Genomic DNA, 14,339 nt, shown 5'->3' on the forward strand with positions numbered 1-14,339 from the left:
CACTGGTGCTCTCCCCGCGGACAAATCCAATGGGAAAGTAGAAGGCAAAGGAACCTTTGCAATCTTCCATACCAGTCAGCCTCCCAGTGCCAAGAAGAGAGTGGGGAAGGGTAGTGTGGAAATGTGGAGGGGCAAACGGAAGCCATCCAATAGTGCACAGCAAAGTCCAAAGACAGAGTAAAGCGAAGCCTTGAGTACATGATTTTCAAAAGCCCCTTTGACTTCTAAACACTATTTTCCTAAAATACTACTGTACCAGTAGTAAAAAAAAAAATAATGTGTAGTTAACTCATTTATTTATGACAATAAACACTAGCTCTGCATAATTAATAATTAACGCTTTGTACTGGTCTGAATTTGGCTGTTCTGAATTTCAATTTCTCATTCTCCCTGCCCATCACCTTAGAAAGCAAGGCAGGAAGTCGGCCATGTCCCTCCTGGGCAACCAAGGTGCCCAACCAAGATGAGGACGACGGGTGTGGACAACCAGAAGATGATGCGGGGGTGGGGGTAGGAAGGGGATGACAGACTGGGTGAGTGGCTCCCCCCACAGCTGGACCCTTGCAATCAGAGAGAACAAGGTCACAGCAGCTGTTTCCAACTGGACATGGACTGAGAAATTACAATTCACTGAATGAAGACTGCTGGTACAGGTATCTAAAAAGCAGTGGGAAAAATGAAAGAACGGTGGAAAGAGAAAGAAGGAAAAATCAAGAACCTGACTTTGTTCCTTCAACTAACTTTCCCCGAACACTCCATCTGTGTACTAAAAAGTACTTAGCACTTGCAAATGCTCAGTACAAAGCGGCAAGTAATGTTATGTAGAAAATAGACCTGACTCAAGAGCTGTGGGAGCTACTGACTGAAGCAGTAAAGGAAGAATAACCAGGCAGGTGGCAGATTTGAACTCAGTCTCAAAGACTAAGCAAAAGACTGACCAGCCTGGGTGGTGCAACTAGAGAATTACTCTCTGACAGCACAGATCACAGCTTTTGAAACCTGTGAGTGGGTCTGATTGATTCAAGGGGTATAGAAGTGACAGGATTCCAGTGAGAGGAATCACTGCATAATGGTTCACAAGAAGGAATGGCGCTCATTTTCTCTGGTAGCTGCTCAGGAATGTAGCAATACTACAGGTTGGAAACTTCTATTTTCTTTCCTGAATTGTGGATCCATTTAAGTAACAGTCCACAAAGATGGCACGTGGCACCCATGACACACAACCACGGAATGGAGAGGGCTCCTGGTCACAGAGCAGCCTATAGCATACCACGCACAGGCTGCCCCCATCAACGGAAAGACCAAACACAAGAGCCAAGTACAGTGAAATCAGGGACAAGGACTCTTACTCTTTCACCTCCATCAATACCACTACATATCCCAATACCAGAATTTCTGTTTGATGCACCAGGCACAAGAAGTCAATTTGGTCTTATGGTTCCCCTCTAACTCTGCACTTAAAGTTTTTATTTCTTTTATGGCCCAAGTTCTCAAACAACAGATTTTTAGGAAGCTGGTAAAACACTTTTAATTTACAAAAACATTCTACATTTCAGAAAGATTTCCATTAAAAAGCAGTTAAAGTTAATGTCCTGATGTTTAACAAGTTTAAAGTTTCAATTTTCTAGAACTTTCATTTCTGTAAAACCTTTACTGTGCCAATCTTCACAGGACAAATAAGAATGGTGTGTCATGGTAATGCCTTCCATTATTTTCTACCACAGCATGGACACATTAAAGTGAAGTAAACAATTACAAAGATAATCTGGAAAAATAAGCCTTTCTATCCAATTAAATGAAGCGACACTATGGCTCAGAAAACAGTATCAGTAATTTTATGTTACACTAACTTCCCTTTGCTTATTGGTGGTACTAATAAGATTTTAGTAATAAAGTTATAGATGAGTATAGTTAGTAATATATTTTCAGAGACACTACCTTTCTTAAACTTATATAGAATCATTTCTCAACAGACACACATTTGGAGATGTCATAGACATTGTAGTGTTAGAATAATAAAGCTACTTTTCACAGTGCTTAGGTTAAGTGCTAACCTGTTATTACACACACACACACACACACACACACACACACACAGAGGTAAAACAGAGAAATCTCTGCCTGAGTCAGAAGATGTTGATAGAGACCAACATAATCAGCCGATGCTATGCTCAACACTTTACGTGCATTATCTCATTTAATCTTCACAGTAGCCCTTCACAATAGGAAACAGGTACCATTATTCCTACTTCATAAATGAGGAAACTGATGCTCAGGAGATAAAGTGTGCCCAGGCTACCCGCTTACTGACTGGCAGGGCTAGGACTCAAACCACCACCTGCAACTCCACATCCCACATTCTTCTCACAAACAAGGGTGCTTCAACTAGCCAAGTCTTCAGTATCAATTTACTTAGAGTGTTTGTAAGAAAACAGGGGGGTGAGAGGGACTTCCCTGGTGGCCCAGTGGTTAGGACTTCACACTTCCACTGCAGGGGGCATGGGTTCGATCCCTGGTCAGGGAACTAAGATCCCACATGCCTCGTGGTGCGGCCAAAAAAAGGAAAAAAAGGGAAAAAATTTTTTCAAAACATAAAAAAAAAAAATAGGGGGGTGGTGAGAGAGATCAACGGTTTTTGGATCATCAAGGTTTTTCAGAGCTACACAACTGTCTAGAGCTGTGCTATCCAATGCGGTAGCCACTAGCCACATGTAGCCATTTAAACTTAAATTACTGAGCATAAAGTTCAAAAATCAGTTCTTCTTGCACTATCCCACGTTTCAAGTGCTCAATAGCCACACGTAGCTACTGGTTACCATAAAGGATTGGGAAGACTATAGAACATTTCTATCATCACAGAAAGGTCTACTGGGTAGCGCTGATCTAGAGGACCCCCCAAGAGGCACGGTGAAGTGGAGGTGGGGCATGGTGGGAATCTGTATATCTTAGAGATCATTACTGCCCAGAATGTTAGAGGACATCATAGACAATGAAAAGACCTTTCCATCTGTACTGTAAGAACAAGATCAGCTCTTTCTCCGTAAATTCTTTCCCTGCAATGACACTCTCAGTAGTTAACACTAGAGGAAAGAATAGCCGTAACTACTTTATGTGAACCGATTCAATTATGGGTTCCAACTTGGAGAGGAGAGCTTGTTTGTTTTGAGCTGCAGGGGAGGAAGGGTATATACTAATTCCACTTTTAAGAACTGGTTCAACTAACACTTGAAAAATACAAGGTAAGAGATTTATGAATAGGAACCACATCAGTGTGCAGGAACATTGCACAAAAGGACTTTACAAATCAAATCACATTCACTACAGGTACTGGTGTGCATTTCTACTAAGCAAAGGTATTATTTAAACCAAATGATAGGTTTCCTAAAAGAATGAAAAAGCACAACACTGAGAAAAAAGACAGTCTAAGTGTAAAAATTATGACTAAATTAGACATTCTAAAATGAAAGACAAAAGGGAAATACAGGTGGAAGCAACCCAAGGGCTTGTTGGCAGATGGATGGATAAACAAGATGTGGTATATTCATACAATGGAATATTATTCAGGTTTAAAAGGAAGGAAATTCTGACACATGTTATAACATAGATGAATCTTGAGGACATTATGCTAATGAAATAAGCCAGACACAAAAAGACAACTTCTGATGATTCCACTTATATGAGGTATCTACAGTAGTCAAACTCATAGAGACAGAAAGTAGAATGGTGGTTGCCCAGGACTGGGGGGTGGGGTGGGGGGAGGATGGGGAGATGTTGCTTAATGGGTATAGAGTTTCAGTTTTGCAAGATGAAAAAATTCTGGAGATTGGTTACACAACAATGTGGATATACTCAACACTGCTGAACTATACACCTGAAGATGATTAAGATGGTAAATTTTATGTTTTTTTTTTTTTTACAAGAAGAAGAAGAAGAAAAGGGAAATGCAGGCCCTTAGAAAAGCCATCTAAGTCTGTTAGACCACTTACTGGTCTCTTCCTCCACTGTTCCATGTTAATACTACAGTCTCCCTACTGTAATGAAAGTTAATGATTGCTCTGAACTTTTTAAGATTTAAATAATAAAACATCATAATGATAAGGCCAAATATGCAAATACCTGGGTCAGTAGCAGAGATAACTGCTCCAAAAAAGAGACAATCCGTGTAGTAAAATTTATCCGAGAGCTGCCCCACAATCTTCATGAGCTTCACCACACCATACATGAGATTTCTGTAAGAAGGGAAGGTAAACTATGTCAGAAGGAAAAAAAAAAAAAGAAAAGAAACCCATCTAATCGAGTAACCTGGCAAATGAGCAAGCAGAGGAGTACTAGAATACTGTACTTCCAGAGAGGTTTGTGAAAACATCGGGCAGCTGCTGTGCTTGGACACTTACCAGGAACATGTGCAAATAAGACTTTGGCACCAAGTAATGGTCTGCAGTTAATGTCACCTTGCTGAAATATCTGAACACTCCATTTTAAAAAACTGTGCTTATTTACAGCTATAAAGTATGATCCTCAATTAGCAACAGTTAGGGCATTTTAAGCAACTGGGTAGTAGGGAAGAAAGGAAGAGAAAGAACCCTGCAAAATGCGTAATGAATTGCTACAAAACTCCCTGGATTCTAAGACAATGCATTTAAATCACGGAAATGAGTGGACTGGATGAAGCTGGAGAGAAAAAAAAATGGGTTGGCCACAAAGATCCAACTGGTCAACCTTCTCTGCCAATAATTATTTCAAAGAAGGGAAGAGAGGCAAAACTCTTTGAACATCCCATTAAAATATCAGCATACTCATGGACATACCTGGCTTCTCACTCTTTGCGTGGGTTAGGCAGGCCAGCAGCAGCCCTCCTTATACTGTGCAGAATGTGATATGGCCCAAGAAGGACCACCAAGTTAATATTTCAACTTGGCCAGAGCACATTTCCTACAGGACAGCTGACAAATTGGGAGGAGTGAAGAATGTTAAAAGGCCTAGTACATGTTATTAAGGGTGTGTGTGTGTCTGTGTGTGTGTGTGTGCTGGTAACAGCTGTAGGGATTAGGGGAATAAAAACAACCACAGAATAAAGAGAAATTAAGAAAATCCCATTTACAACGACATTGAAAAGTATAAAATGCCAAAAATAAATAGCCACAGAATAGACTCATTGTACCCTACAGCTAACCCCCAATAATAAGATTCTTAAAGGTCAAGACCGTATCATTGCTCATCTTTGTACCTTAGGTGTCTAGAACAGTAGATTGACGAAGCTAGAAGTTCAAGAACTATTTGCAGAATTGAATCCTTTTGAGAATAAATAGCTATGACTTAGTGTTTGCCTACTGTGTGCCAGACATTGACACTGTTCCAGACACCTAAACAGTTATATTTCAATTCACAGGAATTCTATGATACAGAGTTGATTTGCTCTTTGTTGCTTATCAAAGGCTTCTTTCACCTACTTTTTAAATATTTCTTGAAACTAGACCTTCCTCTCCATTTCCTTCTATCATAAGCTTAGATCTGAGCAATAGACTTCTCCGTGGTAGCGTTTTCCCTATAGTCACCGATACCAGTTATCTAACCTGTCACTCTTCAGTGGCTTGTCTCTCTTAAAGGACGAAGTCCAAGCCCCTCCTGTTTTAGTGGCATAAAAGCCTCCTGCTTTTACCTCCAGCTTTCCAGCTAATTTTTTTTTAATTAACTAAAGTTCACATTTCAGTCAGATTTCCTTAGTTTTTACCTAATATCCCTTTTCTGTTCCAGGATTCCATCCAGGATACCACATTACATTTAGTCATCATATCTCTTTTGTCTCCTCTTGGCTGTGACAGTTTCTCAGACTTTGCTTGTTTTTGATGACCTTGGCAGTTGGGGAGGAGTACTGGTCGGGTATTTTGCAGAATGTGGGACTTGTCTGATTTTTTTTTTCTCATGATTAATTAGACTGAGGTAATGTGATTTTGGGAGGAAGACACAGCAGTAAGTGCCATTCTCATCACAGATACCAAAGGTACAGTGTATCAACATGATTTACCAATTTTGGTGTTAATCTTGATCATCTGGCTGAGGCAATGTTTGCCTGGTTTCTCCTCTGTAAAGCTACTCTTTCTTCTTCCTTTGCATGCTGTACTCTTTGGAAGGAAGTCACTATGCACAGCCCACAATCAAAGGGGGGAAGGCCCAAGCTTCATCTCCTTGAGGGGGGCTATATCTGCATAAATTATTTGGAATTCTTCTGCACAGATTTGTCACTTCTCCCCCATTTATTTATTCATCCAATCATTTATTTATATCAGTATAGACTCAAATATATTTGTTTTATACTTTGGGTGATGATCCAAAACAATGTTATTTCTTTTGTTGTTCTTTAGCCATCAGGGAGGGGGGGTTTGCAGGTTGGCTCTGTGTCCCTTTGACATGCTCCATATCCTTTTTGTTTGTTTTCTGAGCACTTCCTTACTCTCTGACACTATAAGATGCTCCATTGTCATTTTGTATATTTGCTGCCCCAGCCCTAGAATCAGCCATTTCTGCAAGGGACCCTGGTTCTTTTCACTGAAGAATGCTATTAGAAACTAAGATCTGGAGACTGGGTTTTATTTTATTTCAGTGTTAATGAATCTTAATTTCAATTTAAATAGCCACATGTGGCTCATAGCTACCACACTGGACAATGTAACTCTAGATCTTAATTACAATCATCATAAACATCAAAATACTGGAATCTGGCCCTTGCCAGGGGCTGGGGGGGTGGGGGAAATGGGGAGGTGTTGCTCAAAGGGTACAAACTTCCAGTAACAAGATTAATAAGTTTGGGGATCTAATGTACAACATAGTGATTATAGCTAATGATACTTTACCACACACTTGAATGTTGCTAACATGTTCTTACCACAAAAAAAGAAATGGTAACCATGTGACCGGATGAAGGTGGTAGCTAATACTATGGTGGTAATCATTTTGCAATTTATAAGTGTGTCAAATCAACACACTGTATACCCTACACTTTCACAATGTTATGTGTCAATTATATCTCAATAAAGCTGGGGAAAATATTGGATTCTGTGGACCCATGTGGATCTCATCTCTTTGGAAGTGTGGTAATTTGGTTATACGACAAAGAGTCACTTACCCGATAATGAAGCAGGAAACGGCAGTCCCCAAGAAGGCATAGGCCAGAATAGACCCAAGGTTTCTGAAAAAGTGTCTCTGAATAAAACAAAAAAGCAGGAATCACATTGTGAATTTTGACAGTGAACATTAGAAACACTACAAGTCTCTAAAAAGTGAAACTTTACTTACTGCTTCCATTATATCAATTAACAACTGAAGTTACTCCTGAATAATGCTATTTAGCCTTAGAAAATCATGGTTTTAAGATATCCTTTGTCCTACCAATCAGTAAGCAAGCAAGCAAGGCCTTAGTAAATTTCAGAAAAAACTACTCTGGCTGATTATATTAAATTACATTTTGTGTGTTTTGTGTGTGTGTGTGCATGTGTGTGTGTGAGAGAGAGAGAGTATTATGTATGTGTAAGTAGACCAATCATTTTCACAGATTTAACCCAAACTATTTTACCCTAGTGATTCAACTAGTCGCTTCCAGTTATGGTGGTACTTTAGAAGAACGTTACAGATATAAGTTTGAAACTAATAAGCTATGAAAGTGCTAAGGAGCTTTCTGGTTAACTCAGCATCGGAAGCGTCTTCTGATATTCATCTGAATTCATCTTTGGAGCCTGGGAAAGAGGAAAAATAGAGATAGGTGTGGAGAAACAAGAAACAGGTAGTTCATCTAAGATGGGCAAATTTAAAAGTATGTGTACACACACACACACACACACACACACACACACACACACACACACATGAATTTACTTCTCACAAATCACTGGGCCTGTGGATATTCTGATGGGGAAAATCCATGTTCTTGGGACCCTGAGACATGATCCTTACTTCTCAAGGCATAAAGCTGTTCACACTGGACAATCGTAACTATTTAACAAAAACAGACAAACAAAATCCCCTAAACACCCTAATTAAACAGGAACCAGGAACACTTTATCTAGAAATTTTAAAAGGCAGGAGAGCCCCAGCATGTGATCTAAGCACCATCAGGGAAAGAGAGGGCACAGAAGAAGCACTCAGCCTGGATCAAGCAGCCTTCACGAAGTCTGACCAGACACAGGGCTGCAGGCGACCACTGGCCTGCATTCCAGACAGAGGACCTAAGACCTTGGCTTCAGCCTTCCCCAATGCCTGCCCCTCTCTGAGGCTGTGAAGAAGGCATCAAAGGACCCCTAGTGCCCCTAAACCACCTGCTCAGAACAGAATCCTTCAAGGGCTTCCCACACTGACAGTCATCAAATGAAGGTACTGCCTGTACATATTACAGACACATTATGTTTGCCTCCTAAATCAGTCATTGTCCTCAGTCTTTTTTTAATGCTAATGCATTTATATGCCACTGTTTTGAAAAAAAATTAGACTTCAAAAAAAACCCAACAACTGTGACCTACTTGCCTTTAAAAGCTCCGTCAAGTGCTTAAACCAGGGAGGGAGTGCATCAAGGACAAGACACGAGACCAATGAAACACATGCGAAGTATCCAGGAGCAAAATTTTAATCCTAGATGTGCTTTCCCTTGCCACTCGGCTTTCTTTTGGGTAATCATTCCTATGGCTGGTTTGAATATATTAAGTAAATTTGTATTTATGATATTAGCCAAAGCAGAAAATTAGAAATGTAAATCTACCACCAAAAATGCATTCATGATATATTCTAAAATCACACACACACACACAAATTACCCATCCCATTCATATCTGTTGATATGAACTGGAATTTTTTTTTTTTTTTTTTTTTTTTTTTTTTTTTTTTTTTTTATGCGTTACGCGGGCCTCTCACTGTCGTGGCCCCTCCCGTTGCGGAGGACAGGCTCCGGACGCGCAGGCCCAGCGGCCATGGCTCGCGGGCCCAGCCGCTCCGCGGCACGTGGGATCCTCCCAGACCGGGGCACGAACCCGCGTCCCCTGCATCGGCAGGCGGACTCTCAACCACTGCGCCACCAGGGAAGCCCTGAACTGGAATTTTATTGCACCTTGAAAAGGTATAACATGCCACTTATTTGTATATTATTACACCTAGTATTTCATTATATACTTCATAGTTTACAAAGTACTTTCGCATATTAGCTCATCCAATTCTCACAACAACCTCATCATGAAGGTGTTTTTGGACCATTTTATATGAGAGACAACTAAGGCTCAAAAGTGTGATGTGAGCTGCCTGAAGTCACATGTCTACCAAACCGCAGCACCAGAACTCGAAAGCAGGTCTTCTGACCCCAAGGCATTGCACTCTCACCGCACAAGATGCCCTTCTTGATTCCCACCACATCCTTTTAGGGAAGAAGGACAGGAGGTGTCTAGTGGAATCCTGTATCTTTCATCATCTTCTTATTTGGCCTTAACAGTTCACAGTCACGTGTGGTTCACATGGCCATGACTGGTTCAGTCTCTCCCTTCTTTTTCCTTTCCATTATAGAATGGCAAAAAGAAACAAAAGGAGATGACATGCCCTGGTAAAGCCTTTGAGAATATAAACCTAAAACAGATCAGGATGAGAAGGTTTGCATTCAATGAAAATCCACCCGGCATCCCAATTCCTAGTTGTACCATTCTAAGCCTTACACTCCTACTCCTTGGGAAACCTTATCATCGCCCATTCCCCTGACAAATTTTAACATGGTGTGTGTGTGTATGTGTGTGTGTATTGGGGGAAATGCACAAAATATGAAAGCTTCTATAGGTGAATTCTTTCCCTGCCAATGCCCTCTAAGCAAACTGAGTGGTAGCACAAAATCAGAGCTAAGACCATGGTACTTTTTTCAAGTTAGAAAAAAGAAGGCCCATGTCTGAATGACAACTACATGTACATAGGTCAAAGGGTATGAATCTGTTTACATACCAGAGGTTAAATGGTGAAACACTTATTACACATTTAATTGGGAACATTTAATCAGAGATGGCAACCACATAAGTACCAACTATTTAGGTGCCTGATTAAAAAGGAAAGAGGCTGAACTAAGAGCTAATAATAACCTTTAAGACTAGCATTTCAAAAACAACTTAAGTTGGTAACTGGCAAAGCCTGTTGTTTGGTTTTCTTCTGAGAAAATGAAGCTGACAAAGGGAAGGCTCTGCAAACACTAAGGGTTTTTTTAGCCATTAGAGTGGCTTTCACAACGAATGGTTTGGTTTCACTTTAAAGCAACTATGACCTTGATTATACATTAAGTTTAGTTATTTAAAATACCAAATTATTCATCACCCATTTGATCTTAAGAGCAGCTCCCAAACTCTTTATTCAGATAAAGAATAACATTATTTATACCTGTAAGATCATCTACCATTTTTTACATGTCAATAGCTGACATATAGATTCAGATTACTTTGGCAACCTCATAAATAAGTCTGAAAAAGGATACTTTTTCGGTACAGAAAACCTATATCTGGAAAGAATGTAACACAGAGGAACAACTCTAGGCCCTCCAGTCAGACAGACAGGCATAACCTTGACTCAGTCCTGCACCACCTACATAACCTCAAACGTCACTTAATCGTTCTCAATTTGGCTTCATCATCAGTAAAATGCAGGACATTCTCTACATGTCTGTGAGTGTCCAGATGTGCGTTGGGCTGGTGTGCAGAAACACAGCCTCCTGCTCCTCAGGCATCCATTGTGGAGAGGGGACTTAAGTTCCATCCCTCCTCCCTTGAAGGTGATGCAGTAAGAAGGGGCCGTGTGATCTCTGAAGGGCGAGATTGGCTTGACCCTGACTTGTAGCCTTGACTCTCTTACGGAAAGTGGGGGAGTGCTCTTGCTCCTAGGGCCTCCATGCTACGAGCAAAAGAGGCAGCCTTTGGTAGGCCCAACAATTTCTAGGATCTCTCCATTTCAGCCTCCGTATCTGTGACTGTGACCGACTTGGTGGCTAAAGGGCATCTGTCTTCAATTCATGAGGTCGGCAGTAAGGAGCCCCATTACCAAGGGCTAAACTATATCATCCAAGATGCGTCACCAGGGACTTTGGGTCATAAATTGATCATTCAGTTGCCAGTTAGCTCCTTGTGTCTGTTTATAAATGAGTTGGAAACCTGGGGGAGAAGGGGTGTGAGGTAATCTACCACCCTCACATTCTTACAGAGTTTCTGTGATGATCAGAAATACTGTACATAAAAACCGAAATAAAGGATACATGCAAAGTTCTTTATATCATATGCTCCATAAATAACTATATTTGTGTGGGTTGGGAAGAGTTTAAAAACCTTCTGAAAACTGCAGAGTTGCTTTGACAGAAGAACCAGCCTGATGGGCAGGCACCCTCTCATAAAATGAGTTGTAACCGTTCCCTCCTCTATGTTCTGAAAGATTTTGTGTAGGACTCATTATTTCTTCCTTAAATACTAGATAGAATTCACCAGTGAAGCCATCTGGGCTTACATAAAGGTTTTTAACTATGAACTCAGTTTATTTCATTAATATAGGGCTGTTGAAGCTTTCCATCTCTTCTTGGGTCAGTTTTGGTAATTTGTGCCTTTCGAGAAATTTGTCCATTTCACCTGGGTTGTCAAATTTATTGGTACAAAGTTGTTCATATTATTCTCTTATTGTCCTTTTAATGTATGAAGGGTCTATACTGATGTCCCCTCTTTCATTCCTAATATAGGTAATTTGTTTCTTTCCTCTTTTTTTTTTACCTTGATTGATCTATCTAGAGGTTTATCAACTTTGAAGGCATTCTCTACTTCCTAAGGATGTTACTGAGTTTTATTGGCAGCCAAGATCTCTCTTCTCTAGGCTCACTGAAAAGGTTTCCTTTAGTCCCCTTTCAGAAAGACAGCTGAAACAAGGTCCTTGGCTGTTATCTGAAGTAGGCCCTTTTGAAGGCTAAATTTTCACAGAATAGTCCCACAATGGGGAGGAAGGGAGCCACTCACACTATTTATAAAGGTATTTGGTATTTTAAATATCTAGGGGCTTAGGCCCAACCTTGCTGCTGAACACAATGACCCTCCCTCAATAATGATATTTTTTAAACTTTTTACTTTGGAGTAATTATAGATTCACAGAAGTTGCAAAAATAGTGCAGAGAGGTCCCGTGGTACCTTCACACATTTTCCTCCACTGGTTATATCACACATAATTGTAGTGCAATATCAAAGCCAGGGAACTGACATTGGTACCATGTGTGTGCATAGTTCTATGTCATTTTATCACACGTGTAGATTCTTGTAACCACCACTGCAATCAAGATGCAGAACTGTCCCACTGCCATGAAGATTTCTCTCATGCTACCCACTTTATAGTCACAGCCACCCCCTCCCCTTCTCATCCCCACCATCCCTAACCCCTGGCAACCAATAATTTGTTCTCCATCCCTATAATTTTGTCATTTCTAGAATGCTATATAAATGAAACCATATAGTATGTGACCTTTTGAGATTGGATTTTTTTCACTTAGCATAATGCCTTTGAGATCCATCCAGGCTGTTTTGTGTGTCAATAGTTCGTTCCGTTTTATTGCTGAGTAATATCCATGGTATGGATGCTTGTTTAACTATTCACCTATTGTAGGACATTTTGTTTGTTTCCAGTTTGGGGCTATTACAAATAAAGTTATTATGAACAACCATGTACAGTTTTTTGTGTAAACAGTAGTTTTCATTTCTCTGGGATAAATCCTCAGAAATAAAATCGCTGGGTCATATGGTAATTTCAACTTTAGTTTTATAAGAAACTGCAAACATGTTTTCCAGAGTGGCCATACCATTTTACATTCCCACCAGCAATGGATAAGAGTTCTAGACTTTAAAACAGAAATGAGTCACTGATGATGAGTCAACTGTAGTCTCTGAGTGGGTACAGAACACAGTAATGAGCAATCTGAGAGAAGGAAAAAAACTAGAATATTGTACAGGAAAATTAAAGCAGAGATTCCCATGCTTTAAGAAATACTGGCAAAAATTCCTTACCTTCTTTAAACTGTATCCAGCATGGAAAATAATTGGAGGCAGTAGAATGTTGAAAAAGACCTCTGGATCAAATGTTACCTAAAAGTTTAAAAAGAAAAAAAGCCCATTTTTTGTTGAATACCAATTGGTGCCATAATATTTGCTTAATATTTTAAGCCACTGACTAAAGTTTGAATATTTAAAACAAATGACATAAATGTGAAAAATCACAGACTCAGCACAGTAGAGAAGCCACAGCTCCCATGAGCACTGGCCTGTTCTTCTCCACACAGTACTTCTGCCTTCTACTCTTGGTGTGTTGTTGAAATGTATTAAGACACAACAATTCAATGCAATTTTGAGAACTCACAGAAAGCTTCTGGTCAATGTTCTTAAACAAGAAATGAAAACATCTTGATTTTTATCAAACCTTTATAAAGGTTCAACTACAATAAAAGATGCAGTCATGAGTCTTTATTAATTTCCTGTATCCTACCACATAATGATTTATAGACATAATCTTACTGAATTTAAGTCTCTTTTGAGTGACCAGCCATTTGTGATACGTAATGTGGACTAGATCAAAGTCTCCAGTGGTGCTAGTGACTTCCTGAATATCAACATAAATTCATCAACTCTAAGGGGACTAAAACTACCTGTAGGCAATCAGGGAAATCACTCTGAAACTATCAGCAAAGCCTTATCACATCCAGAAAAGAATTAAACATTGTATAAAGCCTCCTAACCTTTTTTTTTTTTTTTTTTTGCGGTATGCGGGCCTCTTACTGTTGTGGCCTCTCCCGTTGCGCAGCACAGGCTCCGGACGCGCAGGCTCAGCGGCCATGGCTTACGGGCCCAGCCGCTGCGCGGCATGTGGGATCTTCCCGGACCGGGGCACGAACCCGTGTCCCCTGCATTGGCAGGCGGACTCTCAACCACTGCGCCACCAGGGAAGCCCCCTCCTAACCTTTTTAAAGAATTTGTTCACGTTGGTAGATTAACTGGCTCTTATTTCAATTAATTATTTTAAATCTCTGTTCTAATTATTAAATGTAAACAGCCATTAGTGTGGTATTACACTGGGTATCTTTCTCAGTTGCATTTAATTTCACAAATGTTTATGGAAATCCCATGCATTCTTATGAAGGGTTGAGAGCAAAGAGCTCACTAGGACCGCCTTTAGGGACAGAGAGAAGATGGGCATGTTGAACGCTTCAGGTTGAGAATAATTTTCTTTAAGGATTATGGCAGATCCTGAGAACAATAATAATTTAATTTTTGGAGCACAGGCTACACTCTTTGACTGCAAGCTTTCACATATTAAAGGGGTCT

At 40.1% G+C, this 14,339-nt stretch overlaps 1 protein-coding gene across 4 annotated transcripts in view; it reads right to left on the reverse strand.

The window, feature by feature from the left end:
• The window catches only part of SLC9A7 (solute carrier family 9 member A7), a 154,536-nt gene that overhangs the window by 63,617 nt on the left and 76,580 nt on the right, over positions 1–14,339 (reverse strand). For all 4 annotated transcript variants that reach the window (XM_032619552.1, XM_032619551.1, XM_032619553.1 and 1 more), the window contains exons 3-5: positions 13,029–13,106; positions 7,124–7,200; positions 4,117–4,229 (exon numbers count right to left, since the gene is read on the reverse strand). In XM_032619552.1, the coding sequence (XP_032475443.1) occupies positions 4,117–4,229; positions 7,124–7,200; positions 13,029–13,106 (268 nt within the window). The remainder of the gene's footprint in view (positions 1–4,116; positions 4,230–7,123; positions 7,201–13,028; positions 13,107–14,339) is intronic.

This window comes from Phocoena sinus, chromosome X, assembly GCF_008692025.1.
Source record: "Phocoena sinus isolate mPhoSin1 chromosome X, mPhoSin1.pri, whole genome shotgun sequence".
NCBI lineage: Eukaryota > Metazoa > Chordata > Mammalia > Artiodactyla > Phocoenidae > Phocoena > Phocoena sinus.